Source organism: Schizosaccharomyces pombe, assembly GCF_000002945.2.
Source record: "Schizosaccharomyces pombe strain 972h- genome assembly, chromosome: I".
Classification (NCBI taxonomy): domain Eukaryota; kingdom Fungi; phylum Ascomycota; class Schizosaccharomycetes; order Schizosaccharomycetales; family Schizosaccharomycetaceae; genus Schizosaccharomyces; species Schizosaccharomyces pombe.
In genome coordinates, this window is record NC_003424.3 from 425,504 (window position 1) to 450,818 (window position 25,315).

At 35.0% G+C, this 25,315-nt stretch overlaps 8 protein-coding genes, 19 long non-coding RNA genes and 2 other non-coding genes across 29 annotated transcripts, besides 1 other annotated feature; 11 read left to right on the forward strand and 18 right to left on the reverse strand.

Annotated features, from left to right (window-relative positions):
• Positions 1 to 416: 416 nt before the first annotated feature.
• On the reverse strand, positions 417 to 2,599 carry SPOM_SPNCRNA.2171. The gene has a single exon (NR_191539.1). It is a non-coding gene; the product is annotated as a non-coding RNA (long non-coding RNA).
• dre4 (splicing-associated factor Dre4) lies at positions 475 to 1,912 on the forward strand. Its single transcript, NM_001018331.3, has 3 exons — positions 475 to 566; positions 603 to 819; positions 861 to 1,912. Exons 1-3 carry the CDS (start codon positions 527 to 529, stop codon positions 1,837 to 1,839), a joined length of 1,236 nt encoding a protein of 411 aa, NP_592930.1. The 5' UTR covers positions 475 to 526; the 3' UTR covers positions 1,840 to 1,912.
• tht1 (nuclear membrane protein Tht1) lies at positions 1,970 to 4,618 on the forward strand. The gene is made up of 3 exons (NM_001018332.3): positions 1,970 to 2,440; positions 2,483 to 3,087; positions 3,150 to 4,618. Exons 1-3 carry the CDS (start codon positions 2,080 to 2,082, stop codon positions 3,813 to 3,815), a joined length of 1,632 nt encoding a protein of 543 aa, NP_592931.1. The 5' UTR covers positions 1,970 to 2,079; the 3' UTR covers positions 3,816 to 4,618.
• Positions 3,527 to 4,547, reverse strand: SPOM_SPNCRNA.644. Its single transcript, NR_151008.1, has one exon. It is a non-coding gene; the product is annotated as a non-coding RNA (long non-coding RNA).
• Positions 4,585 to 5,530, reverse strand: SPOM_SPNCRNA.645. The gene has a single exon (NR_151009.1). It is a non-coding gene; the product is annotated as a non-coding RNA (long non-coding RNA).
• On the forward strand, positions 4,587 to 5,529 carry SPOM_SPAC13C5.04 (amidotransferase). Its single transcript, NM_001018333.3, has one exon. The coding sequence runs from the start codon at positions 4,627 to 4,629 to the stop codon at positions 5,371 to 5,373; it is 747 nt and encodes a 248-aa protein (NP_592932.1). The 5' UTR covers positions 4,587 to 4,626; the 3' UTR covers positions 5,374 to 5,529.
• Positions 5,531 to 5,716: 186 nt separating the features above from the next.
• Positions 5,717 to 5,798, forward strand: snR40. Its single transcript, NR_197109.1, has one exon. It is a non-coding gene; the product is annotated as a small nucleolar RNA snR40 (small nucleolar RNA).
• A 19-nt stretch (positions 5,799 to 5,817) lies between these two features.
• On the forward strand, positions 5,818 to 8,008 carry SPOM_SPNCRNA.2172. The gene has a single exon (NR_191540.1). It is a non-coding gene; the product is annotated as a non-coding RNA (long non-coding RNA).
• On the reverse strand, positions 5,864 to 7,716 carry SPOM_SPAC13C5.05C (N-acetylglucosamine-phosphate mutase). Its single transcript, NM_001018334.3, has 3 exons — positions 7,651 to 7,716; positions 7,525 to 7,610; positions 5,864 to 7,479 (listed from the first exon to the last, which is right to left on the reverse strand). The coding sequence occupies exons 1-3, from the start codon at positions 7,698 to 7,700 to the stop codon at positions 6,059 to 6,061; spliced, it is 1,557 nt and encodes a 518-aa protein (NP_592933.1). The 5' UTR covers positions 7,701 to 7,716; the 3' UTR covers positions 5,864 to 6,058.
• A 208-nt stretch (positions 8,009 to 8,216) lies between the features above and the next one.
• On the reverse strand, positions 8,217 to 8,435 carry SPOM_SPNCRNA.2173. The gene has a single exon (NR_191541.1). It is a non-coding gene; the product is annotated as a non-coding RNA (long non-coding RNA).
• A 163-nt stretch (positions 8,436 to 8,598) lies between these two features.
• On the reverse strand, positions 8,599 to 10,519 carry mug121. The gene is made up of 2 exons (NM_001018335.3): positions 9,373 to 10,519; positions 8,599 to 9,328 (listed from the first exon to the last, which is right to left on the reverse strand). The coding sequence occupies exons 1-2, from the start codon at positions 9,596 to 9,598 to the stop codon at positions 9,021 to 9,023; spliced, it is 534 nt and encodes a 177-aa protein (NP_592934.1). The 5' UTR covers positions 9,599 to 10,519; the 3' UTR covers positions 8,599 to 9,020.
• prl5 lies at positions 8,601 to 9,340 on the forward strand. The gene is made up of 2 exons (NR_149832.1): positions 8,601 to 8,764; positions 8,835 to 9,340. It is a non-coding gene; the product is annotated as a non-coding RNA (long non-coding RNA).
• Positions 9,610 to 10,555, reverse strand: SPOM_SPNCRNA.646. The gene has a single exon (NR_151010.1). It is a non-coding gene; the product is annotated as a non-coding RNA, possible alternative UTR (long non-coding RNA).
• A 120-nt stretch (positions 10,556 to 10,675) lies between these two features.
• On the forward strand, positions 10,676 to 14,477 carry mre11 (Mre11 nuclease). The gene is made up of 5 exons (NM_001018336.3): positions 10,676 to 10,878; positions 10,927 to 11,432; positions 11,503 to 12,077; positions 12,121 to 12,304; positions 12,350 to 14,477. Exons 1-5 carry the CDS (start codon positions 10,711 to 10,713, stop codon positions 12,864 to 12,866), a joined length of 1,950 nt encoding a protein of 649 aa, NP_592935.1. The 5' UTR covers positions 10,676 to 10,710; the 3' UTR covers positions 12,867 to 14,477.
• SPOM_SPNCRNA.647 lies at positions 11,450 to 13,196 on the reverse strand. Its single transcript, NR_151011.1, has one exon. It is a non-coding gene; the product is annotated as a non-coding RNA (long non-coding RNA).
• Positions 13,638 to 14,576, reverse strand: SPOM_SPNCRNA.648. Its single transcript, NR_151012.1, has one exon. It is a non-coding gene; the product is annotated as a non-coding RNA (long non-coding RNA).
• Positions 14,577 to 15,340: 764 nt separating this feature from the next.
• On the reverse strand, positions 15,341 to 15,608 carry SPOM_SPNCRNA.2174. Its single transcript, NR_191542.1, has one exon. It is a non-coding gene; the product is annotated as a non-coding RNA (long non-coding RNA).
• SPOM_SPNCRNA.2175 lies at positions 15,518 to 16,042 on the forward strand. The gene has a single exon (NR_191543.1). It is a non-coding gene; the product is annotated as a non-coding RNA (long non-coding RNA).
• SPOM_SPNCRNA.2176 lies at positions 15,684 to 16,551 on the reverse strand. Its single transcript, NR_191544.1, has one exon. It is a non-coding gene; the product is annotated as a non-coding RNA (long non-coding RNA).
• A 166-nt stretch (positions 16,552 to 16,717) lies between these two features.
• fep1 (Fe-sensing transcription factor Fep1) lies at positions 16,718 to 20,218 on the forward strand. The gene has a single exon (NM_001018337.3). The coding sequence runs from the start codon at positions 18,066 to 18,068 to the stop codon at positions 19,758 to 19,760; it is 1,695 nt and encodes a 564-aa protein (NP_592936.1). The 5' UTR covers positions 16,718 to 18,065; the 3' UTR covers positions 19,761 to 20,218.
• Positions 17,895 to 18,681, reverse strand: SPOM_SPNCRNA.2177. Its single transcript, NR_191545.1, has one exon. It is a non-coding gene; the product is annotated as a non-coding RNA (long non-coding RNA).
• SPOM_SPNCRNA.2178 lies at positions 18,783 to 19,025 on the reverse strand. Its single transcript, NR_191546.1, has one exon. It is a non-coding gene; the product is annotated as a non-coding RNA (long non-coding RNA).
• SPOM_SPNCRNA.2179 lies at positions 19,455 to 19,662 on the reverse strand. The gene has a single exon (NR_191547.1). It is a non-coding gene; the product is annotated as a non-coding RNA (long non-coding RNA).
• Positions 20,219 to 20,496: 278 nt separating the features above from the next.
• On the forward strand, positions 20,497 to 20,568 carry SPOM_SPATRNAVAL.01. The gene has a single exon. It is a non-coding gene; the product is annotated as a tRNA-Val (tRNA).
• Positions 20,569 to 20,571: 3 nt separating this feature from the next.
• Positions 20,572 to 20,839: an LONG TERMINAL REPEAT.
• SPOM_SPNCRNA.649 lies at positions 20,672 to 21,199 on the reverse strand. The gene has a single exon (NR_151013.1). It is a non-coding gene; the product is annotated as a non-coding RNA (long non-coding RNA).
• A 67-nt stretch (positions 21,200 to 21,266) lies between these two features.
• On the forward strand, positions 21,267 to 25,223 carry lsd2 (putative histone demethylase SWIRM2; the record flags this gene model as incomplete). The annotated part of the gene is made up of 2 exons (NM_001018338.3): positions 21,267 to 23,738; positions 23,792 to 25,223. 2 exons carry the CDS (start codon positions 21,267 to 21,269, stop codon positions 25,025 to 25,027), a joined length of 3,708 nt encoding a protein of 1,235 aa, NP_592937.2. The 3' UTR covers positions 25,028 to 25,223.
• Positions 23,039 to 23,661, reverse strand: SPOM_SPNCRNA.2180. Its single transcript, NR_191548.1, has one exon. It is a non-coding gene; the product is annotated as a non-coding RNA (long non-coding RNA).
• SPOM_SPNCRNA.2181 lies at positions 23,951 to 24,336 on the reverse strand. The gene has a single exon (NR_191549.1). It is a non-coding gene; the product is annotated as a non-coding RNA (long non-coding RNA).
• Positions 24,460 to 25,036, reverse strand: SPOM_SPNCRNA.2182. Its single transcript, NR_191550.1, has one exon. It is a non-coding gene; the product is annotated as a non-coding RNA (long non-coding RNA).
• Positions 25,224 to 25,315: the final 92 nt, after the last annotated feature.

A 25,315-nucleotide genomic window follows, 5' to 3' on the forward strand; every position in this document is an offset into this window, starting at 1 on the left:
TCATATCCTCAAGATATAAAGTTATCAGTGTAGGTTGCTAATAATTAAAATCTGCTTGTAAAAATATTTGAACCAGAGGAGTCAATACTAGTGTAAAAATGTAGCTGCTTACAAATACTTCCAGCCTGCCGTTTAACGATTTACCACGAGTTATGAATTGCTCGTAAATTTATGCGGGTTGTTGTAAATTGACAATATTAAAATTGAAGTTCTCGAAAATGTTTTATTATATTGTACTTGGTAGACCATTTCATTAACTTCTTATTTGTTCTAAAGGAAATACTTGGGAAGACGCTACGTGCGGTGCTGTTATGAGGTTTTTGTAGTATATTCAATAATGTTAACTACACCTATGAATTTATGCAATTTATACAGATTTTTTTTAATAGTTTGTAGAAATTTTTTTGTAATTGACATAACTATTCAGCTGGATTTTGCAAAACTGTTCTATCTATTCTCACACACACGCCCACTGAATACTACCTAACATAGTGTCGAACTTAACTTCTTGATTGTACATATCTTAATGTCACAGCCTTTGCCTCCTGGATGGACTGAACATAAAGGTAAATTTAATGAGCAGTTTATTTGCTAACTCATAGCACCCAGTGGGATTCCTTATTACTGGAATGCCGAGTTAAAAAAAAGCACTTACCAGCGCCCAAGTTTCATTGAGAAAAACCATTCATCTTCTGTTACTGCTTCGCAAGCTTCTTTGGCGTTTAACACAAGCGAAAAGCTGTTTGTTAATGAAAATGCTGAAGAGCGCAAAAATTCTCGAGATTTGAGGAAACAATTACCGGACAGACCAAAATTCAAGTATGTGAGGCGTAAAATTTTGTTATTAACTTTTTTTTTAGAAAAAGAATTCCTAATAATGATTCATGGGTGGTTGTTTTTACTAAGAAAAATCGGTATTTCTTTCACAATTTAAAAAGCCATGAATCATATTGGGAACCTCCTTTGGAAATTAGTAAAGACTTGAAGATATTACGTCTTCCGATACGGAAGCAAATCAGTAAAGATTCCTCACAGAGTCAGAACGTTGATAGTGGTAAAACCAACCACGAAGAAATACATGAATCTAGGCATTTACAAACAGAGATTGAAGAGCCCTCTGGTTTAGAAGAATCATCGGAGGAATCCGTTTTATATTCTGAAGAATTTTATGAAAAATCTGATGAAGAAGAGGATGAGGAAAAATCACACTCCGCTGAAGAGTTGGAGTTTGGTGAGGAAGATATTATGTATCAACTTCAACAATTGGATGATGAAACAGTTTCCTATGATATACAGGAACAAGCTACAAATTTATCTACTGATGATGCTAGAAGAGTATTTACTGAACTTTTGAAGGACAAAAACATCGGGGCATACCAACCGTGGGAACTAGTTTATCCAAAGTTATTAGACGATGATCGTTTTTACGTATTAGATTCGGGAGAGAGACGAAAAGAGGTGTTTGAGGAATATTGCAAGTCGGTGGTTTCTACCAAAAAAATTACGCGTAGAAAAAATACCTTATCGGATTTTTGGACTTTGCTTCATTCACTTCCATCTACCTTGCTATGGCCTCAATTTAAACGTAAATATAGAAAGTCGTCGACTCTTCAAATTCCAGGATATTCGGAACGTGATTTTGAGAAACTTTTCCGTGAGTTTCAGATTCTACGAAAACAGCCTATGCAGGACAAACTGTTAAATTTTAAAAAGCTATGCAAGTCAAAAACTGTAGATCCTAAAAACCCCGACGAATTCACAGAAAGCATACTTAATGACACACGATATGCCGTACTGACGCGTGAAGAACTGGATTCCTTGGCTTGTTCAAGTAATTAATGAATTTTTTATTAAATAGGTGCTTAGAGAATTTCTCATTTATTAATTTATTTGGAAAAAAATTATTTTTTTTCGCGTACTCTTTTAAGCAAGTAGTTTGTCGACGGGTGAGTTTCTTTGTTTACCATCTACTACAATTATGAAATTTCATCCGACGCGTCCTTTGGGTTATATTTCGAGTTTTTTATTATTATTTCTTTTTTCTTTACTAGTGAGTCTACCGGAGATGTAGAATCATTTATGAAATATTCGAATGTGGCCTTTTCCGAGGGGTTAGCCGGTTTTGATTCTTTAGCTCACGTATATCAAGCACTCTTGAAAAAATCCACTTGCTATCAGGAAGTTGCTGCAACTTTAATTTCCAAATGTAGCTTATTGAATACTGAGTTGACTATCGATAATCGAATTCACTCAGCCATTCAAATGACTCTTTGCGATTTTGAACGGTCTCAAATTTTGGCTCCTTCAGAATGCGTTCGTGGCTCGCAAAGTGAATGTGTATCGAAGTTGGAGTCAACTTCTACCTGGTGGCTTTCATTCACTAGTCACTTTCATGATGTAAATCACTTATGCCGGTTAGCAAATCTGGAAATGCAAAAAGGTAAACTTTAAATAAACTCTAACAAACTAACAATATAACAAGAATTATCAATCGAGGTGAATATGAATGTAACTCTTGTGCAAAAGCAATTTTTGGAAATGGTAATTTTGCATTTGCGAAACTTTGAGAGCGTGACAGATAAAATGAATCAACGTATTGATAAGTTTGATGGAAAATTTAATTCAGTTATCGAAAATTCTTTCAAAGATATCAACTTTCGTGTCAACCAAGAAATTATGGGCTTAGTCGAATTGCAAAACCATCAACAGGAAGGAATGGTACAACAAAAAGAAATACTAAGTACAATCAAACAACTAAAATCGGAAATATTTGATATAAACTCCTTTTTCGCTAATTTTATTGAAGAAAGTGCTGGTTATTCCAATAGTTTAATTGAAAAATTGAATGAAAAGTTTACCTCAGAAAATGCAATTGCTCTTTCCGCTATCGGCAAATATACCAGTGAGTTCTCTGCTTTTATGGAAAAAAGGATAAAAAATTTAATTACTACAACCGAGGATTCATTACAGCAATCAGTGCAATCCAACATCGATTTTGTTAACTCAGGTTTTCAACCGTTATACGATCTTACAATTCAATTGAAAGAGGAGCTTCAATCATTGAAACGTTTATCCTCTGAGCAACAGGTTAGTTTTACTTAATGGTTTTTATATTCATCGTTATTGCTTTGTCTAACAGTACTGTATAGAATTTGCAACACGAACAGATACTTCAATGGAAGTCAGACTTCTTAAATGTCAGTAAAGATCACCTTAAGGTACTTCAACAGTTAAGGCCTCTTATTGACATTGTTGAGAAGTTTATGAATGTATATTTTAAAGGATTGTCCAACATTATTAGCAGTTTTGCTTTTATAGGCTTCACGCTGTTCGCTACCTTAAGCAGTTTATTTTTCAAAGTTTTAAAAATACATCGCCGACCGATTATTGTATTCGGCTCCTTATCAATAATCTTTATTCATATTTACTGCTTTAAGATTACCTCATGGGTGAATCTTTACGGATGGATCACTTGCACTATTGCGCGAACTCTCTCGTTTATTAAATTAAATATCCGTACTTTCTATCTGACAGCATTTTTATGTGCTTTATTAAATTTTCTGCGATATCTAAAATACCGAAATTCCAAAAAAGATACGGAGCTATCTCTTTTCCTTCCAGCACCAGAGGAGTGCAATATATATCATAATGAACATATTCAAGTTCAAGAAGACAATTATCTATGCCCAATAGAAAACTCGTTAATCGACCTCTTTGGCTCTGAAAATAATAAGGAAAAACTGGGCAAACAGGAAAATGTTAGGTTTGCTTTCCTGAATAGTGAAAGTTTGGAGCAATCTCCATGGTGGGATTAGTCATCTTTCTAATTCGAATTAATAAATTCTACATCTTAAGAATCTTTTTTACTCGTTTTCATTCACATGACATCAAAGCGTGATGTGAACGAGCATTTCGACTTAGAGCAATTACCGATACCTGTATGATATGGTAGAAAATTTTAGGCGCATAAAAAATGTCAACGTGTATGACTATGTTTGAGTTAAAACAATTGAAGATTAATCCCTATGAAATACAAAACTCCTTGTTCATTATTTCCTAAAGTGGTGAACTATTACTATCAATATTTAGAGGACATTAAGTCATTTTCATGAACAATCATGCGATACATAAATCTGAACACCTGTTCCATCACCTTCTTCAACATCAATTTATTCAACTAATTGAAATGGATTAAACTTACTAAAAATATCTTATATTCAAACTTTTTGCAAATCGTTCTCTCTGTCATCACCTTAGCAAAAACCTTATTATACTAAGTAAGAAAATAACCGAAAAAGTCGAAGGCAAATAATTTTCTTCTTAATTGAAGTGGTACTAAAGGTTTTTGTGATCCAAACGATTATAATATGTTACGTAACGTTGACAAAAACAGTAGTTTACGAAATGGTTTATCTAGATTCTTCAGTGAATGTGAAATACTAGCTTAACGCCTGTCGTCAATTGCTTGACCATTTATCCCGTTTGTTCATTCATGCTACACACATGAGGACATAACGTAATTATAGCGGTTAGAACTCGCAAAATTCCTACATATATATACTACCCGTCTAGTTCATATTTTTTCCAAGGCTTTTATTTATCAACTAAAAAGATTTTAATTTGAAAATGGATTATCATATTGCGATTCTGAACGCAGATACACCAATGGTAGAAATCACCAGCGCATACGGTGATTATGCAGATATGGTTAAATCGTTGCTTCAATCAGGTTCCGAATATTATTCTACAGAATGGAACTTAGTTACCAAAACTTACGAGGTATATAAGAATCCAAACGATTATCCTCAAAAAGAAGATTTTCCAAATATAAACGCAATCATTATAACCGGCTCCAAAGCATCTGCAACAAGCGACGCTCCTTGGATAAAGAAATTGATAAGCTTTGTGAAAGACGTTTTATTTAAATACCCACATATTAAAATTGTAGGTCTCTGTTTTGGTCATCAAATCGTTGCCAAAGCTGCCGGCGTTCCTATTATTCAAAATCCTAAAGGATGGGAAGTTTCTTCTACTGTTGTTCAACTTACTGAAAACGGGGAGAAGTTCTTTGGTAGAAAAGTCATCAATATTAACCAAATGCATCAAGACATGGCAGTTGATGTTCCCGAAGGGTTTGAGCTATTGGGTTCTACTGAAGATTGTGAATTTCAAATATTTTACAAGCCTCGACAGGCACTAACATTTCAAGGACATCCAGAGTTTAGCACAGAAGTTGTCAATACGATGGTAAAAGTTCTCCGCGGAACTGAAGTATTTACCGAACAGCAAAAAGAAGAAGCATTGAAACGCTCAGAAAATCCAGCCGACAATGACTTCCTCGCGGTATCAATTGTTAAATTTCTTTTGGAATAAGTTAAATCTGTTATGACAAGAGTGTTTGCTTATAATGTTTCTACACTTCTTCCCTACATTACTTATTAACGCTTTAATGACTTTCACTAGATATCTTCCACTAAATGTCTAATGATATATCAGTTTAAATCAATTAAAAACTTAAACGATTATATACTTTATTGTATATTTGCATGACAAAAATTGCAATAGCAAAATGACCGTCGGCTTTAGAAAGACAGTCACGTGCAGACCTATTTATTTGTAAACTGAAAACCATTACAGTAAATTAACCAAACTCCAAATATGTTTAAACCGTCAACTTATTAGTTTTGGTAAGTAAAAAGAAAAAGTTTAATTTTACTTTAATGATGATACACTGTCTCATGCACCACTCTCAGACATTTATTTGTCAGTGAAGAGGAACAGACCCTTTATTTCTGAAAGTAAAAATTGTTCAAAAAACGAATATTATTTTTAATTTTATAAATTAAAATTTTACTAACATTTTCATCAGTTCTTTGCAATTTTGCTTACTTGTGATTATTACTTTTAAGCATCACATGGCTCTATAATTAGATAGAATAAAGCACGGTTTTAAAGCATCACTCAATGTTTTTATTATTTTAAACATAACGTCAAGCGATAAATTTTTTGATTATGTCGTAAACAAATGAGTAGTAATTTCGAAAAGGAAATTTAACAATTATAATACTAGCTGACAAACTTTTTCACAAAGTTCATCTGCCGCTTGTTTTGTGCTGGCCTCAGCGTAAACTCGTACAACGTCTTCTGTTCCAGATGCTCTAACAAATGATCTTCCCTTTTCGTACTTTGCAACAAGTGCGTCAATTTTCTCTTGTAATCCATCTGGGCTCACAAGTCTTCGTTCAGCATCTGTACTTTTATATATTGTGCGATCGGAAACTTTAACCTTAGCTAGTTTGTTAGGCAAGTCCTTATAAGTATTGCTCCATGCACTAGCATCCCAATGTAATGCATTAAGTACCGAAATCGTAGCAAGAAGATCACTAATTGCATCACCTATAGCTTGGTTGATCAAAACGGAATAGCTTTGTAATTGCTCTATAGCAGCCGCTTGAACTGGTGAAGGTGTAAAGAAAGGATGTGCTAAGTTAGCAAGCGCCTTGTCGCTGAACAAAACAGTACCATGGCCATTTGCCTCGAAGTAGACACCAATATCAAACTCTTTGGCTGCTTTATGAAGATGTTTAACACCAGTGGGAGTGAAGACAGTAGTAATGCCCAAATCTTGAAGATACTCAGTTGAAGCGCCATTGGCGTACGCGGTTTGGACAACGCCTAAAGAAAAAGGCATACCGGACTTTTTAACCAATATGTTCAAGTAGCCAACGAGAGCAGTACTAATTTTGTCTCCATCAAGAAGATGAAATTTCCTATTTTGATTTATGTAATAGAAGATCAGTCGATCGGCATCACCATCAATGGAAGCGTAGAGTTGATTTGGCTTAATTTTTCCTTCAAGGGCAAGCGGAGGGGACTGTTTCGTCTTTACAAAGTCTGCTCCACAGCCATTGTTAAGTAACTCACTGGCCCGAACATCTGTGTTAACGAGTTCTATAGAAAGGCTGTCCTTAACAAGGCCCGCTACTGTTTTTAAGGGTTGCGATCCTACACCATTTGCACAGTCTACTACAACGCGAGAAACCGTAGGGCTATCCTGCATTGAAGGATCTATTTTAGAAAAGGCTGACGTTAATGTATCATAATACTCAGTAATGGGTGGCCCTTCTTCAAGAAAAGAAGCTGCGGTAGATTTGTTTATCAACCTCACCAGCCAATGCAACTGTGGTGTTGTAATATACCCATAATCTATGTAGCTTGCAGACATTTCATCCAAGCATACCTTCAGTAACTCAGCGAGTCTGGGTGAGGAGGGTCTGGTATCATAACCTATAATAACTTTGGGCTGGCAGGTAGTAGGAGTCAAAAATTGCTTGATTAAAAAATCAAATTCTGCCTTGGAAGGGGCGTTCGCAAGTTGTGTGCATTTATCCTCCCATTCCATAGCGAGCATACCGCCATCGGCGTCAATGATCTTCACACCATTATCTTCCACAGGATTATGAGAAGCAGTAATCATTACTATTTATTATTATTAATCAAATATTTCTACTTGACTACACATACCGCCAATAGTTTTCCCTTTTAGCTCCATGCTACGCAAAGCTGCTGCAACTCCAGAACTATAAACAGCTGCTTCCAAATCACTAGCTCTTTGATCAAGTTAATGAAAGCTGCATTATATTAACTTACTTTGTTCGAAAACCAGCAGTTCCATATGAATATTTTTTGTTCTTGGTCATTGTGTTAGTTGCTGTTAGTAAATAAAGAAGCGAGTTTGTCACGCAATAAGTAAATTCAGTCGAAAATAACAACTCAGCCTCTCTGCATTTCGCTTCTGCAGATTGATAGATTTTAAATTATTTGATAGCAATTCGTTTAAAACCTCGAACGTGTTTTGGAGCTAAAAGTACTCTGCACAATTTTATATCCTCTCGTTTTCTTCCAATGTTTACATAAAGCCCATCATAGTAATGTTTTTATTTCAAATTAGGAACCGCTGTTTCTAATACAATTTTTAAGATTTGGCTCAGATTAATCAATTGCGGTTTGCCTAAAGAATAAACGTAAATGTTTACACTTTAAGATTTTATGCTAAACTCAACTAAGATTGTTTTTAATCCCAGTTTTAAAAATTTGTTTATGTTGTTTTGATAAAAATAGTTGATAGCTTATTAATTGTAAGGAAACTACGTATCGAAAAGCTATTAAATAAAACAGTTTTAATTGACTTTCAATGAGCTGAATGGACAAGTAACCTTTTTAATATAGTTTTACGGATTTCTCTATATTGTCTTTATAGTCGCATTAGCATGTTCTGTAGAATTTTTGGGCAACAAACATGTCAACAATAGTTTGGATTTCTCACTTCCTGTACTAGTTAGAATACACTTAAGTATTTCGACTAAGTGAACAGACTTACATTTCCTAAGTTTGTAATAGCAATTACTCATTCTAAATTCACAAGCACATAAATATCTTGTATTAAGCGAGAAGAGCAATAGAGCGTTTCAACACATTGTTTAAATTGCGGTTTAAACAGCATACATGCTAATAACAAGATTTTAAAACACATCTGGACAATTTGCAAGATCTTATTATGCCAATAAATTACGAAATACACCAATTACAATATACTGATTCGAGAATCACATAAAAATTTTTTTGAAGCCTGTATACTAAAGCAATTCAAACTTATATAATAAAAAGGCTTTCACATTCCATTCAGAAACGTAAGTAAAAATTAACGGGATAAATAATATCATAAAACACAGCAAAAAGCTTGATCTCCCAAGCTCACAACAAGGTAAACAAATTATCTCTAGTTTCTGAGTCTAATTTAAAATATCCTTGCAGTCTTGTTGACCAAATGAACTAGCTGCTGCAACACAACAACAATCCAAATTTGTTCAGAAAATTTTGTGAATACAACTCTATAAAAGACAACATAAATCGATGAAAACGGACTCATTAATCTTTGCGGTATGCCTATTCAAAAAAAAAAACTTCTCAATTCATTGAACCGTTGTAGTTGTAAGTAAAAAGCATGTCAAAAGATCATTCTATACGTAAGGAATATGGTTGAAATGAATGCAACGCACTGTGTCGCATGAAACGGGTTCAGATGATTTGAGGGCCCTGATATACAATGTGCTTTCTTCCTGAAATCTTTGGATTTGAAAACATCCCAAAGTTAAGTCGGACTCGGAATTTTCTAAGTAAGCAGATGTTGAATTGACAACTTTCTCAATATCCGTTGATTGCAAAGTTGGAATGCATTTACTGCCTACTACATCCATACATAAAGAAATATCTTCAAATTCGTACGCAACATTCTGCATGCACAACTTTTCACCACTAATAAAAGTCACTAAATATAATTAGCCAATTGGAATGGATGTATCATCAACGTACTCATATAATCGTAAAGTTTAATCCACCAGGAATTTGAAACATGTTCAGTTACAGATCCAAAAAATGTAACAGGTTTCTGCCCTTGACAGTTAGAATCTAAGACGTTTCCGTACTTAGGAACATTCCATTCACTATTTTCTGCATAATTGACTACACCGGCCAAACCGGGAGTGATAAGTATGAAAAGTGTCAAAATGAATCGGGAAATGACAACAAAACCCTTCATAAGTGTTGTTTTCACTCAAAACTTAAAAACTTGCACTCAAATGTTGAAAGAAAGCATGGCTAATTCCGTTGTTTTTATATTGCTTCCGTTAGAGAAATAACTTTAGGATTAAACCTAACCGAGCCGGCAATGCCGCTTACAACGATGATATAAACATTACGCTAAATACTCATTATATGATAAACAATGCAGAGAGAATCTTAAAAAGTCCAGGTAAACCCATAACAATCAATCGAAACTCCAAAGTAATTTTGATTAATTCTTTCACGGTACAAAAAACGTTCAAAAACACAGAATGTACTTCTGCAAGAAATCGGATATAACCAACCAATACAATAAGGTTATGTGATTTAAATCAGTTTTCCAACATTAACCTTACTTTCATGAAAGGCAATATTGCTTTATGACCTAAATTTAAAGAATCCGAAGTTGCGTATTGTAGCTTCACATTTGCAGCACCAAATTTAATATAGCGGATTTTTCAAATGGCTTAGAAGTTTACCAATGGCAGTATTGGTACATAAAATAGATTTTGGTCAAATTTATTTTTGGAGCACAAAGTAATGTAAGAAACATCACATTCACTAATTTAAATCTTTGTTTTAGTAGTTACACGGCTTTAAGGTCCTCGCATTATCGGTAGGTTTTGATTTCAACGGACCAAAAAACTTTCCGTCTACCGATCCCTTCTTGGTTCAAAGAAGGATATAGCCCAAGTTAGAAAACTTTTGCCATCAACCTAAGGAAACAAGTAACATGCGTCATATGTAACAGCAAAAATCCAAAAGAAGAAACCTTCCTAGTAGGCTATGAGTGTACTTTTATCTTCTCAATCATGTTGGCATAGGTCAAATAAGTTGACCAGAATAATTGTTTAAAACCCCATACAAAAATCGTGAGATTTCTTTCGCCAGCGCTTTGTAGGAAAGTAGTAGCAATTTGAACGATATATTCACAAGACTTTTAAAGTATTGTATTGATGTATCCTTACGTTGCCTTAAAAATGCATTGTATCGTATAAGGTAGTACATAATTATTCTAAAGCTGTAAAAGGTGTCGCGTCTTCGTGAAGCAGTCATCTCATATATGGAGTTTTATTTACTGCAATTGCAATGCCAAATGACCCCTCAGATATGAATAATGAACTTCATAATGAAAATACTATTAGAATCTTAATATCTTCTGACCCACATGTGGGATATGGGGAGAAAGATCCTGTTCGTGGTAACGATTCCTTTGTTAGTTTCAACGAAATTTTAGAAATTGCTCGTGAAAGAGATGTAGGCATAATATGATAGCTATTCACGTTAATTTATTAACTTTCATAGGTGGATATGATTTTGTTAGGCGGTGATATATTTCATGACAACAAACCGTCAAGAAAGGCTTTGTATCAAGCACTTCGCTCACTCAGATTAAACTGTTTAGGAGACAAACCATGTGAACTTGAGCTATTAAGTGACACATCCTTAACCACTGGGGATACGGCTGTTTGCAATATTAATTACTTAGATCCGAACATCAACGTGGCTATACCAGTTTTCTCAATTCATGGTAATCACGATGACCCTTCTGGTGATGGTCGTTATAGTGCTTTGGATATTCTTCAAGTAACTGGCTTAGTGAACTACTTTGGTCGTGTTCCAGAGAATGATAACATTGTGGTGAGTCCAATATTGCTGCAAAAAGGTTTCACAAAACTTGCATTATACGGAATTTCAAATGTTCGAGATGAAAGACTTTATCACTCTTTTCGTGAAAATAAGGTTAAATTTTTACGTCCTGATCTATATCGGGATGAATGGTTCAACTTATTGACCGTACATCAAAATCAGTAAGTCTGAAAAAACTTTATATATTTTTTTCTTTTCACCATTAAGTATATTTTTTACTAATGCTTTAAGCTCTGCCCATACACCAACGAGCTATTTACCTGAAAGCTTCATCCAAGATTTCTATGACTTCGTGTTATGGGGACACGAACACGAGTGTCTGATAGATGGCAGCTATAATCCTACACAAAAATTTACAGTGGTACAACCAGGATCAACTATTGCAACTTCTTTAAGTCCTGGTGAAACTGCACCCAAGCATTGTGGTATCTTAAATATTACTGGGAAAGATTTTCATTTAGAGAAGATTCGTTTGCGAACGGTTCGGCCATTTATAATGAAGGACATTATTCTCTCAGAGGTTTCTTCCATCCCCCCAATGGTGGAAAATAAAAAGGAAGTATTAACGTATTTAATCTCAAAAGTTGAAGAGGCAATTACTGAAGCAAATGCACAATGGTACGAAGCTCAAGGAACCGTTCCAGTGGTTGAAAACGAAAAGCCACCTCTTCCTTTAATTCGGTTACGTGTCGATTATACAGGTGGATACCAAACGGAAAATCCCCAGCGGTTTTCTAATAGATTTGTTGGCAGGGTTGCAAATGCAACAGATGTTGTCCAATTTTATCTTAAAAAAAAATACACTAGTAAGAAAATTTTGATTACCGAATATTTGCTAACGAACTTTAGGGTCTAAAAGAAACGACGGCCTATATACTTCCGCAGTAGAAGATATCAAAATTAACTCTCTTCGAGTTGAGTCATTGGTAAACGAATACTTAAAAACAAATAGGCTAGAATGTCTTCCTGAAGATAGTCTTGGTGAAGCGGTGGTTAACTTTGTTGAAAAAGACGACAGAGATGCTATTAAAGAGTGAGTTTAATTCTTTTCATCGTACGTACTAACCGATTACATTAGATGCGTCGAAACACAGCTTAATAAACAAATCAACTTATTGGTTAAAAAACGAGTTACGGAGGAAAATCTTGAACAAGAAATAAGCTCTATCATCAATGATCTTCCAAAAATTTCAACTACAAAACGGAAAGATTACGAAGAGTTACCAGAGGAGGTATCAGAAACTTCTATAAATATTGCTGAGCACACACCTGTACTTAAACATACCAGCTCACTGTTGGATCATCATTCACCGTTAGCGACTTCTTCGAGTGAGCATGAAATGGAAGCAACACCTTCTCCAGCACTTTTGAAAAAAACTAATAAGCGACGAGAATTACCGTCTTCTTTAACGAAGAAAAATACCAGAACACCACAAAGAAGCAAAGAAGTGAAAAAAGTACCAGCTCGTAAATTGTCACAATCAACGAAAAAGAGTGACAAAAATACACAATCTACGCTTCTATTTTACGACCCATCCAGCACCACAGAAGCGCAGTACTTGGATAACGAGGATGACGAAATTTTAGATGATTGATTGATCTTATCAAATTTTTGTTTAAGTGTACCTATATTTGGATACTGTAATGTTAAGCCCATTGTTGTAGGTTCTAATCTGGTCAGGCTTCTTTACCTGATGTTCGTGGATCGCTGCCAAAATACAACTAATTTAGTAATAGAGTTATTAAATGATAAAGAACCTTTGTGGTACAAATAACATATCCAGAGTGAATTCATATATAGTGTCGATACTTTAACTATGGCCCACTGAATTACGATCTACCGGTCCACGTGGAATACTTTGGTCATAACATAACAGGGAGCCTAATTTGTCTCTACAACGCGATGTAACGTACTCCACTTTATTGTCTCCATTCAAAAACTTAGCTACATTAGTTGCTACACTAAGAGGGCGTGACTGCTTACCTCTTCACTACATATAAATTTAACTCATACACAATAGACGAGATCAAGTTTTGCAAGTTTGAAAGAAGACTCTGCTTATAATGTGAGTCTTGCCAAATCATGTTTGAACTTGTTTGGATAAAGGTAAGTGTTTCATTTGAAGCAGAAGGATTGTGTAGAATGTTTCGGTTACGAGGAAAGTATATATGCAAGGACGAGAATTAGGTACTTGAAACATTACATCGCAACTGTAATGTTTTATGAAAATACTATAAATTAACCAATTGTTCCTACTGAGCAAATACCTGTAATGGCTTTCTTTACTTTTCAATTCCAACTTCTTAACTTAAAAGGAAAAGATACTAACATTGGACGTTTAGGTTCTATTTTGCTTAATATAGTTAGTTAGTTGGAACGCACACAAAGCGATAGTGCGAAATATGTATGGTAAAGCGTTATGAATTAGTACTGTTTGATAAAAACAAGGGGGGAAAGGATGAGGAAAAACTGTAAATGATGAAATAGTAATAAAAAGTTTATAGCCACGATTAAAGGCATGTAAACTGATTTGGTATTGTCTATGAAAATCATAAAAGGAACGAAAAGCCGTTTTACTTGTACTATCATATTAGCAAAACAAGAAAAAGAATGAGAAAGTGAGGGAAATTTTTCATGCAATAAACAACATTTAACTAATTTTTGTACTAAACTCGGTCCAGCCGATGGAAGTTGCTATCGAAGGTGAAACATTCATCATCTAGCCTTCCATTACCATGTGTGGTTTAGCGATCATACGGTCTTGGGCATTAATGGATCTTTATCTTATATGATTCGTTAGTGGCGGATTTACAATTATCTTATCAGAGACAGTCATACAAATCGAACCGGGGAGACCATCCCGTGGCATCTAATTTCTTAAAAATTTTGGAGCTCCATTAGTTCATTTTGACAAATTTCACTTGTCATGGATACTAGGGTTTGCCTAGCTCACCTAAAAATTTAGTGTAGGGTTGGCCGAAATGAAACAAAATTTACCAAGTTTGTAACGAGAAGTGCGACCTTTGTTCGAGAAAATTTTAGAACATTTGAGTTTGATTGTTCTCGAAAATAAATGTCCATTCTTTAGTTAACTATTGTTAAAAATTTAATGTGAATCTTACTAATGATGAAACAGTAAAAGCATCCTATGTATCATCAACGATTTAAGTAAATTGACGTGCGAATAAACCGTAGAATATTGGATAAAGTGACAGTTTGACGGATCCATGCATCGAGAAGATGAAGACTTATTACATAAAGTTATGATGAAATTGACGGATTTCATAAACTGTGCAAGTTAGCTTTTTTAAAAAAAAAAAAAAAAAAAAAAAATATTATTATTGCGCGTATATTTGAAATTGTTTTTGGTCAGCAATGTAGTAGAATTCATCGTGAGAAAGAAACTTAAATTCTATATTTATTTTCTAATTAACTGAATTTAATTAATGAATTAATTGATTAAGTGTCAACCAATGCGTAGGCTAGAAATAAAAAATTGAAACTAAAAAATCGATAAAATAAAATAATAAAAAATATGCGACAGATGAATGAAATAATACTTTAAAAATATAAAAACAAATGAAATCAATAAAACTAAATAAAATAAATAATAAATTACATTCAATGAAATAAGGTAAAGTTAACTCGACTCAAAAAAGTAAATAAGTTCATACCATGATATTCTACGTACAATCAATAGACATCAGTAAAGACTATATCCATGAGACTAGTTCGTGAACAATATGGGAATATCAAATTCAGATATGAAAAGAACAGTCTTTACAAGTTAAGTTAATAAGCCATATGTAATGAACTCTACCTAATTTCAAAACAACCAAAGCATACGTTGAAATATTAAATAAGATCCATTATCAAAAATCCATTTATTTAAAAAAACAGTACGATGTTTAAGAAAACACAAAATTTTTGTATATTCGGTTTTTTAATGCTCTTACTAATACATTTTCCATTCTCACCGCTTCATACATGGTTTTTTGCATACTGTTTTTTATTTTTTTCTATATTTTATTTTCCCATCTACTCTTTCTCCTCTATAAGATGATTTCCATATTTCCGAGGAATTTCAATAGCTAAGATGCGTGGGTTTTCCTTTGGTATCCAGCAACCTAACCAGGTCGATAAACGCTCACCCCCATTTTCTCCTTTCCTCTTGCAATCTATCCATCACATTGCTATTTGCCGAGAAAAATTCATTTCATATCTCCGTCGATAAATATAGGCTTTATCGCACGTGGTTTTGAAATCATTATCGTTCTTTATGTAATTGGCCAAAATCGATCTACACCATCTTGTCGAGACTCGAGCTCAGTGATTTACGATTTTTACAAATCTCAGCTACTTTATCTGCATGGAGTATAAAAATTAAAGTGGAAATATATTTTGATAAAGTTGGTATTGCTGAACTGAATATATGATTATCTCTTTTCCAAACATATTCTCTCAACATCAAACAAAAGCATTCAGCAACTACAACAGGCAATTCAATCTCCCTCACCATCACTAAATAGTAAAAGTTGGTAAAACCATTGCAACCCGCTCGCCCACCACTGTTGATAGTTTCTCTTCCTTGAACATCCGTTTTAACGCTCTTCTAAACGCTTTCTCTGCAATCAATTCTCCTTTTTGTTCGTTTTGGTTTAGCACTATTTAATATCCTAATTGCTCTCGTTTGATCCTTGATTGTCATTTACCGTGTTGGTTCTTATCCCCTATCTATCGTCGATTATTTCTTACAAAATTGAACACTTACACCGTTTATAGTGTTGCTCATATACCCTTATATAGATATAATTATATATTTAGATATCTGGGAAGTTCTTTTTTTTTTTTTTTTTTTGGTCACACCAAAATCTAGTTTCATTAAATTTGGTCATCCTTTTTCTGCAAGTTGGATTAATCTTTTTATCCGCTTCAGGCAACCATAATCACATCTTTCTTTTTTTAACCCTGAGGCCGCAAAAATTTGTCGATTTTGGCCATCAGCTTTTGTTTACGTAAAACTGAGAAACCACTTACATTTGTTAAGTCTCTTTTGTCTTGCTCCAAGTCCATAGTTACACTCTTGCCGGGTTCTTCGCCATAACACAAATACCGGTTGTTTTACTACATAAATTTACCTTATCGTAGTTTTATCATTTATTTCGAATCCGGTTATCCTTTTCTTCCTAGAAGAAAATACTCTACTTATTGCACCTAAGGCTCGTTCTGCTGGACTGGTTGACTGTTCAGTCCATCGTTTTAACGCAGTCTTCCGCGCTCTTTGTAAAACTGCCTCCCTTTTGGTCTCGCTTTTTCGGTGCCTGATTGTTACCCCTTCGTTACTTGATAATTTCATTTCTGCTGATTGGGCCATATTACCTGAACCACCACCACCGCAATTGGATTTTCAATATAATTACCCGATCTCCTTCCCTATCTAAGCTCACACATATCTGCATAAACAAAATTTGCCCACAACCATTCTTCTTCTACAAGTATTAAAAGACAGCTTATAGATAAAGTTACTTGTATTGTTTTTGATCGTTATCTTTTACTATTTAATAGTACTGTTGTCGATAAAGTTTAAGTGCTCTTCCTTTTTCTCGGAGTCTGAGCGACTTTGCCTTGAAAATTCATTTATTTCTCGTTTTTTCCTTCTCTTTTCTACGCAAAGTTAGTTTTTGACTTATCTTTTTCACAACTACTATCGCCGTATGAGTTATTTGCAAGGATCTTCTTCTAATAAAGATTTTTTGCTCTCATCACGATTTTTTTACTTTTCATCTCAGTTCTTTTGATCTGTTGGTGTGATAAAGACTCTTTTCATTAGTTCACTCTCATCTTACTGGATTTGGTGAATATTCTCCATCAAAAAGCTTCTTCACTTCTTTGAATTTGCTTTATGATAATTGACTTTTTGGTATCTATTTCTCCGCTCAATTCATAGGTTGCATCTTGGTTTATTTAACCACCATTGGAAACTGTTCGAATTCTCCAAGGTTTCTTTACTCTTTTTTTTTTTTACATTTTTTGCTTTGCCATTCCTTTTCATAGGATAGGCTCTTTGTTTTCTGCGAGTCGGTTTTCTATTTATTGTATCTTTAACTTTTTAACTTTGTTGAAAAGTTTCCTTTAACACTCTGTTAAAACTTTCACGTTCTTATTTTTGTTCTTATTATCCCATCCGTAGTATCTCTCGTACTACCTTTGAAATTTGGTGCCTTGGTACTTTAAGGCTTTTATTTTTTGTTGGTTTTACTGAACAGTATTACCTTTCCTATTTCTTTCCTTTTTTTGTCCTATGCTTGTTGTGTTTCCGTTAAAATTCCGGAAAATAAATCATTCACGAAGTTCTGTCACCTTTTAACATATTCTCTGTTAATAGTGATTTTTGAATTCACTTTTGGAGATTTATGCTTTTTTGCATCTCTCTCTGACTCCTTTATTCCCTTTTTATATTTATCATAATTGGAACGTGCGCATTCCTTTCTCTCCATTTTAATATTTTACACATATTTTTGTTGTTTTTTTTTTATCAAGGAAGAATAATTTATTATTTATAATTTCTTGTCAATCCATTACGGAAATCTCAAAATTTTTTGAATCCAATCCATCGGTTCTCATCTGGGTTCAATCAATTTTGCAATTTGTACATATCGATACAATCGTTTTCTTGTTTTTTTTTATTTTCCATTGTGAATAAGCTTGGATCATTTCGTTCAGTACAACTCACTTAAAGCTAGCATTTACTTTGATTCGTTCGTAATTAACTTTTTTACATATCACCAAAAAAATGGCTGCGAAACCTGCTCCTTTTGGCCAAAGTTGTTCCAACTGCCACAAAACTACTACTTCTTTATGGCGTCGTGGCCCCGATAATTCCCTTTTGTGCAATGCTTGTGGCTTATATCAAAAACATCGCAAGCATGCCCGTCCTGTCAAATCTGAAGATTTAAAAGACATTTCTCCACTGATACAGCAAGTTTGTAAAAACGGAACCTGTGCTGGAGATGGATTCTGTAACGGTACGGGTGGCAGTGCTTCATGTACTGGTTGTCCTGCTTTAAATAATCGTATAAGAAGTCTCAATGCTTCTAAGTCTCAGAGCGGACGCAAAAGTCTATCTCCCAATCCTAGCAGTGTACCCTCTAGCACTGAAACCAAAGCTTCGCCTACACCTCTAGAATCGAAACCTCAAATCGTTTCAGATACCACGACTGAAACTAGCAATGGCACTAGTAGACGACGTTCTAGTCATAACCAGCATGAAGACTCATCTCCTCCTCATGAACCAAGTGTTACTTTTTGCCAAAACTGTGCTACCACAAATACTCCTTTGTGGCGCCGCGACGAGTCGGGTAATCCGATCTGTAATGCTTGTGGTTTGTATTACAAAATTCATGGGGTACATCGTCCCGTTACCATGAAGAAGGCAATCATTAAACGTCGAAAAAGGCTGGTTTTTAACGGTAATGCGAATGAGTCGCAACACAACTTAAAAAGAATGTCAAGTGGGGATTCCGGATCTTCCGTTAAGCAACAGTCTACAAGGGATGGTCCTTTTTCTAAATCTTTTCCCAATGGTAATGGCCATGCTTCTGGAAATTCTGGTGAAGGTCTGGCTGAGCATGGAATGAATACTGGAGTATTACCTCCGGCTAGTACATTTCCTTCATACAACAGCAATTTTACCGGGTTCTTGCCTTCTTCGTTCAATCCTTCACCATTGATGACATTGTCACGGTTAGCGGCTGGTGAACCTGATAATAATGGGAAAGTTTATTACTCATATGGTCCTACTCAGGAACAATCAATATTGCCTCTTCCTGAGAACAAGCATGAAGGATTGCCTCCTTACCAAAATGAGTATGTTCCCAATGGTATACGAGCTAATCAAGTAGTATACCCTGGTCAGCTTGTAGCAGTTGGCAATGATTCTAGTAAGCAATTATCGGAATCTACAACATCGAACACGGATAATAATGGCGTTGCAACTGCCAACCAATCCAACCCCTTAGGCATGAAGTTTCATTTACCTCCTATCCTTCCTGTTGGCGAGTCAGTCTGTTTGCCTCCTCGAACTTCTGCAAAGCCAAGGATTGCTGAAGGAATTGCTTCCTTACTTAACCCCGAAGAGCCACCCTCAAATTCCGACAAGCAGCCATCAATGTCAAATGGACCGAAATCAGAAGTTTCACCTTCGCAATCTCAGCAAGCTCCTTTAATCCAATCCTCTACCTCGCCGGTTTCTTTGCAGTTTCCTCCTGAAGTTCAGGGATCAAATGTAGATAAACGCAATTATGCTTTGAATGTTCTTTCGCAATTGCGTTCTCAGCATGATTTAATGATTCAGGAGTTGCACAATTTAAATCAGCACATTCAACAAATAGATGAATGGCTGAGGTCCTCTGACAATGAAAATATGGCTTCTGAACATATTAAATCCTCAACCCCTGCTGTTGTTGCATCTGGAGCTCTTCAAACATAAACTTGATTGGCATGTTTGTCGTGCGGCATATTTATTTATGGTAAACAAATTAGATATTATCCCGTTTAGCTGTCTATTACTTACAAGCATGACATTGTATACTATGAGTTTAGGGTAAAATACTTCACATGATTCTTATTGGTCTTTTGTTTTGCGTTAGTTTTGGTATTGGCCAAGTCCGTCTGCGGTGTTATATTCGTTAAGAGCTGGAAAATAATATTCAGTCCTTAGCGATTTACCGTTAAATTTAGAGTTAACATATATGTTTTTAATGAAATCCTATGTGGAGCATTTTTTATGATATTAATACGCATCGAAAAAGCAGATATTGAGAAAAAATAATACTACCGGATTTATATGGTATGTAGATAGTTAATATATTAAATATATTTAAACTGCCCGAGTGCAAACTCATTTGGAAATTGTCAATTCATTAATATATTTTTACAATTTTTCGGGGGAAAAAACATTTGTATACAACTATTTAAAACGGAAAATGGAGTTGCTTGTAAAAAGCAGTATCCATGGTTAATTAGTTCATTCGCAAAAAGTCATTGCTTGACTTTTAAAACTATATGATTAGGCTGAAATTTTAATTGTTCATTACAGCACATATATAAAAAACTTACACTTAATTTTCAGCTCAAATAACTTCGCTATTCATTATTTAATCTATTTAAATCAATAATAATGTAATTATGATATATATCATTTAGTTTTTCTGTTAACAACCAACAGTCCCGTGTTCTAGTGGTATGATTTCTCCTTCACACGGAGAAGGTCCCGGGTTCGATCCCCGGCGGGACTAGACTTTTTGTAAAATTCAACAATAGCGAACTTGAACCATAATGAGATGTTTTAGTATAATATTGATAAACAGTTAATCTACACTACTACTCTAAACATCCTAAGCTTTTCTGAATCTTAACAGCAATGTAACATATTTTTGGATTGTTATAATAATTTACTCCATTTGTTCTATTCTCCGCTGACTATACTTTCAAGTGTATTGTAATATTGTTTTCTGCAAGTTGAAATCAACGAGTTTAGGTAGTAGTCTTTAGCATGAAAGAGCTAACACATTAATGCAATAATTTGGAAAATGAATACAAATTAATGAACTTCACATTTTTCGTTCATCATTTCCAAAGTGTTAAGCCTGTAGAAGAGAGCAAATGCGATCGTAGAATAATACTCGCAATATGAATCAGATAAATAGGCAATTGAATGCCTCTCGGGCGTTCTTCATGGTATTCAAATAATTAAAGACACATGTATTATCTAAAAGAAAAATATAAATTCTGGATAGTCTGATAGATGATTGATTGGACTTGACATAAAAATGCTTATAATATTTGTCGTTATCCCATTATGCTATAATATTTAGAACGATATTTTTTTAACGAATCGTTAAGGATATGTTGCGCAAAGTACTTTGTAAACACCAAATCGAGATTCAATGAGATTTTACCACCTCGGTTCACTTTGATTGTATCTTTTTACTCTATGAACACGAGCGAGAATGATCCAGATGGTCATTATGACTTTCCAGAAATGACAGAGCATCATTCTGACCGGGCTTCATCATATGCTAACGCCAACAACGTTAATTCAACTCAACCTCAATTGGTGAGTAGTGAACAAGCGCTTTTAGCTATTTTAGGAGGTGGATTACAGTCTATCACACCTAATTCTGTTAATCAGAACGCGTATTCAAGGTCAACTTATCGTACAGATGGCGGCTTAAATTCACAGCCAGTTAGCTCACTGAACAATCAATGGGGAAACTATAATCCAGCATTTTTACCTTCTAGATATGATTCCTCTTTTCACCCTTACACAATTTCGCAAGCGGCTAATCAACCATTTCCTCAGCATCTTTTAGGCAATTCAAATGCAGGTGTCGCTCAGCAGTCTGGAATGAGAACAATTGGATTACCTCCAACTGTAGGTTCCTCTTTTCCTCAACAAAAGTCATCCACATACGAAAACTTTTTTGATGCAAACTCTCCGTCTTCTCAGCAATTTCCATCTACATATCCTTCACGATCACAAAACCCGCTTTCTTCCAGTGGAGATGGTTCAACGGCAATTCATGCAGGCCCCATTCAACACCAAAACTCAAATGCCTTTTCCAATTATCCGTATCCATTAGACGCTTCTCATTTATCTTCTCAGCAACTTTTGTCGATGTATCGGGATCAAGTTTCTCATGGAGTTACCCCATCTACATTCCGCAATCATGAAAGTTTTATGCCTACACAGTTGGTATCAGCAACAGAATTATCTAAAAGTGTTGATAACGCAGTTTTGCCAATACCACCTACTACTGCACCGGCAGTTGTATCGCCTCCTGCTTCATCTTTCCCTTTAATGTCTTCAGCTGCTACATCTGGTAATATTAGTAGTCCTGCACTTTTTGATTCAGAGTTAGGTGCTAGGCCTGAAGGTTCTGTTGCAATTGAGCCGTCTAGAGTACTGCTACAATGGTCTAGTCAATCATCATCTCATACTATACCATCTGCAGGAGCCAGTATCCCTACATCTTCTTTAAAGTCGTTTTTTGAGCATGCCGCTGAAGCAGCTCGTAAATGCAATCTCGATCCGAGGGCCTTAGAAAGTTTTGAACAACACATGCTTTCTGATCGTTTACACGATCCCGTTGTATTATTTCATTATTTCCAAATTCGTAACAGCATTTGTTGGCTTTGGATTAAAAATCCTACGCATGCCATATCCAGAGTTGAAGCTCAGGGCGTATGTGTCGATCGATGTTTGTTCCAATTAGCCTCTTTAGCTTATGAATTCCTTGTAAGGTATGGATATATAAACTATGGATGCTTGTCCTTTGATTCATCCTTTACGAATGAAACTAATACTGGCACAACATCCAGTTCTGCATCGAAGCAGAAGACTATTGCTGTAGTAGGCGCTGGTCTTACTGGTTTGATATGTGCTAGACAACTTACTGGCTTATTTTCTCAGTATTCTTCATCTTTTTTGTCAAAGAATGAGCTTCCTCCTAAAGTTATTATACTTGAAGCTAAAGAAAGGACAGGAGGTCGTATTTACTCTCGAGCATTGCCTGTTTCTCATACTTCGGCTACCCAAATTAACCATCATACATCTAATTCGAATTCTATTTCTAGTAATTCCACTTCTTTAAACCCCAAGGATGTTACTGACCCGTCCCATATTCCTTCAGCAATTGATTTGGGATTTCAATTTTTATTTTCGCCTATGGACGATATTTTGCTTAACCTTTTAAATAAACAATTGGGTATTGAAGTTACAGAGATGACTGGCTCAGATTTAGTTTACGATGAGACCGATACTAAAGTATTAGACATGGTTGAGGTGAAAAAATTAAACATTTTATGGGAAAAACTTTTGGAATATGTTTCTGTTTGCTTTTTTATTAACGTTGAGGAATCTGTTCGTATTTCTTGGATATCCCAATTTCAGTTGTTTATAGATGAAATGTTCCCTGATCATTTGTCCAAATCACTCTCATTAAATGCGTCACATGAATTTTCCTTCAAAAAAACAATGCTAATACTAATTGATGAAGTTTCTTCTTATGCCAAACTCGGGAACAGTCAAAAGAAATTTCTGATATGGTGTTTTAAGGTCGCGGAATTGGACGATACTTTGTACCCTCTTAACACAGTTGATACAGACTTCTCCAAAGATATTTTGATTCCAAAAGTTGCTAGAAGAGGTCTATCTCAACTGCCATGGGCATTACAATCTTATCCATCTCCCTTAAATATTCATTATGAGAAGTTTGTATCTAAGGTAACTATTGAAAATGATAAATGTACCCTTGATTGTAAGGACAACTCTTCTTATGAGGTTGACCAAGTTGTAATTGCTTGCTCTCCTTCTCATTTTTCTTCAAATATAGAGTTTTCACCAGGTCTTCCTAATTTCGTGACTGAAAACATAAAAAGTATAGATTTCAAACCCGGAAAAAAGGTAGGTTTTTATTTATTTATTTTTTTTTCAATTATAAAGTTAACATTGAGCAGGTTATTCTTCGTTATGCAGCTGCTTTTTGGCGAAAGAACATTAGATCATTTGGTATTATACCAAAATCATTAAGTCAAGAAATGAACAATGATGAGAATGATGGTAAATCTTGTTTTGTTTTGAGAATATGGAATATGCTTCCTGAAACTGGTGTCCCAATATTAGTAGCGGATATCAATCCACAAATGACAAGTTCTTCTTCTAACGAGACCTCCCACTTAATTCAAGAATTACACAGTCTAATAGTAGATCATTTTCAAAATGATTCAAACAGCTCAGCTGATTTATTAGATGCTTGGGTCACAAACTGGTCGAGAAATGGTGTCTATGACGGCTTAAATTCTTATCCAAATTTTGCCAATGATAAGCAGCAATATGAAAAAAGATTTAGGCAAAGTCAGTTATCGTATAATTTGGGTCGCTTGCATATTGCTGGAGACTATATATTCAGTTGCGTAGGCTGTAGGACATTACAAAGATCCTTTTTATCTGGCCTTTCCGTATGTACAGGGATTATTGATTCATTGGCTCCAATTTCCTTAACCATACCTATCATTGGAGAAACCTCTCGCAAAGAATTGGATCAGTTTTTGCGAAACTCTAAAGTTAATAATTTTGATCCCAATGCTGAAGCACAGCGTCACCTTTCTTATCAGGCAAGATATAGGTTGAAAAAGCAGGAAAGACTTGACGAGCATAAGGAAGAACAGGAACAGCTTGTAACTGAACTTCTTGGTTATTTACCTGAACCTCCTTCCAAGCCGAATGCAAATCCCTTTTTACTTTACCAAAAAATGCAGTGGCATGTATGCCGTGCACTTGCTGATGAAGACAAGCGAAGGTTAACAGGAGATAGTACAGCGAAGGCTACTATTAATGAAACACGTGCCAAACTAGGGAAAACTTGGCGCCAGCTTGATGATTTAGGTAAAAAACCTTGGATTGATGAAATTGCAGCACAAAGAGAAGCTTATGCTGGAAAAATTCTTCGTTATCAGCGCCTAACTAAAGAATATGAAATGAGAGCCGAGCAAATACGAAATGATTATGCGGCCAAATGCCAAGATGAACCTATTCCCGATGATGAAGCAAGATTGTTTATGCAAGCTCAACGAGAAGAAGAGCAAAGAAAACAAACTCAGGATGACAACATTTCCAAAAGTCGAGAGGCTAGCGACGAAGAGTATCATGACGATGGATCTTCTGATTCGGGTTATAATGGAACACGATATTAAAAGAAAAAAAATCAAATCACATATTGTTTTTTAAAAGTTTAGTTACTTCGCATCATTACAAATACCCTTAAAATTTTATGTACATATATATTCTCGTCATGCCCTAAATGAAGCATTTTATCAAATTGCTAATTTCAGCAAATTGTTTAAGGAAAATCTAAAATACATGTACACTTCTCGTTAGCCAGTAGCCAACCTGATTTAATGCCGAAGATGTAAGAGATAAAAGATGATATCGTAAACACAGCTACTACTCTCACTCTTTAGGATGTAATGCATGTTACCATT

What these genes read in the sequence shown, in the direction of transcription:
- dre4 (NM_001018331.3), top strand. Translation starts at nt 527, where the DNA reads ATGTCACAGCCTTTGCCTCCTGGATGGACTGAACATAAAG. An exon ending in TGGATGGACTGAACATAAAG is followed by an intron (nt 567 to 602) that starts GTAAATTTAATG and finishes GCTAACTCATAG; the next exon opens with CACCCAGTGGGATTCCTTAT. An exon ending in CCGGACAGACCAAAATTCAA is followed by an intron (nt 820 to 860) that starts GTATGTGAGGCG and finishes CTTTTTTTTTAG; the next exon opens with AAAAAGAATTCCTAATAATG.
- tht1 (NM_001018332.3), top strand. Translation starts at nt 2,080, where the DNA reads ATGAAATATTCGAATGTGGCCTTTTCCGAGGGGTTAGCCGGTTTTGAT. An exon ending in AAATCTGGAAATGCAAAAAG is followed by an intron (nt 2,441 to 2,482) that starts GTAAACTTTAAA and finishes CAATATAACAAG; the next exon opens with AATTATCAATCGAGGTGAAT. An exon ending in GTTTATCCTCTGAGCAACAG is followed by an intron (nt 3,088 to 3,149) that starts GTTAGTTTTACT and finishes AGTACTGTATAG; the next exon opens with AATTTGCAACACGAACAGAT.
- SPOM_SPAC13C5.04 (NM_001018333.3), top strand. Translation starts at nt 4,627, where the DNA reads ATGGATTATCATATTGCGATTCTGAACGCAGATACACCAATGGTAGAA.
- SPOM_SPAC13C5.05C (NM_001018334.3), bottom strand. Translation starts at nt 7,700, where the DNA reads ATGACCAAGAACAAAAAATATTCATATGGAACTGCTGGTTTTCGAACA. An exon ending in ACTGCTGGTTTTCGAACAAA is followed by an intron (nt 7,611 to 7,650) that starts GTAAGTTAATAT and finishes ACTTGATCAAAG; the next exon opens with AGCTAGTGATTTGGAAGCAG. An exon ending in AAAAGGGAAAACTATTGGCG is followed by an intron (nt 7,480 to 7,524) that starts GTATGTGTAGTC and finishes AATAATAAATAG; the next exon opens with TAATGATTACTGCTTCTCAT.
- mug121 (NM_001018335.3), bottom strand. Translation starts at nt 9,598, where the DNA reads ATGAAGGGTTTTGTTGTCATTTCCCGATTCATTTTGACACTTTTCATA. An exon ending in TAAACTTTACGATTATATGA is followed by an intron (nt 9,329 to 9,372) that starts GTACGTTGATGA and finishes AATTATATTTAG; the next exon opens with TGACTTTTATTAGTGGTGAA.
- mre11 (NM_001018336.3), top strand. Translation starts at nt 10,711, where the DNA reads ATGCCAAATGACCCCTCAGATATGAATAATGAACTTCATAATGAAAAT. An exon ending in TCTTAAAAAAAAATACACTA is followed by an intron (nt 12,078 to 12,120) that starts GTAAGAAAATTT and finishes AACGAACTTTAG; the next exon opens with GGTCTAAAAGAAACGACGGC. An exon ending in GACAGAGATGCTATTAAAGA is followed by an intron (nt 12,305 to 12,349) that starts GTGAGTTTAATT and finishes CGATTACATTAG; the next exon opens with ATGCGTCGAAACACAGCTTA.
- fep1 (NM_001018337.3), top strand. Translation starts at nt 18,066, where the DNA reads ATGGCTGCGAAACCTGCTCCTTTTGGCCAAAGTTGTTCCAACTGCCAC.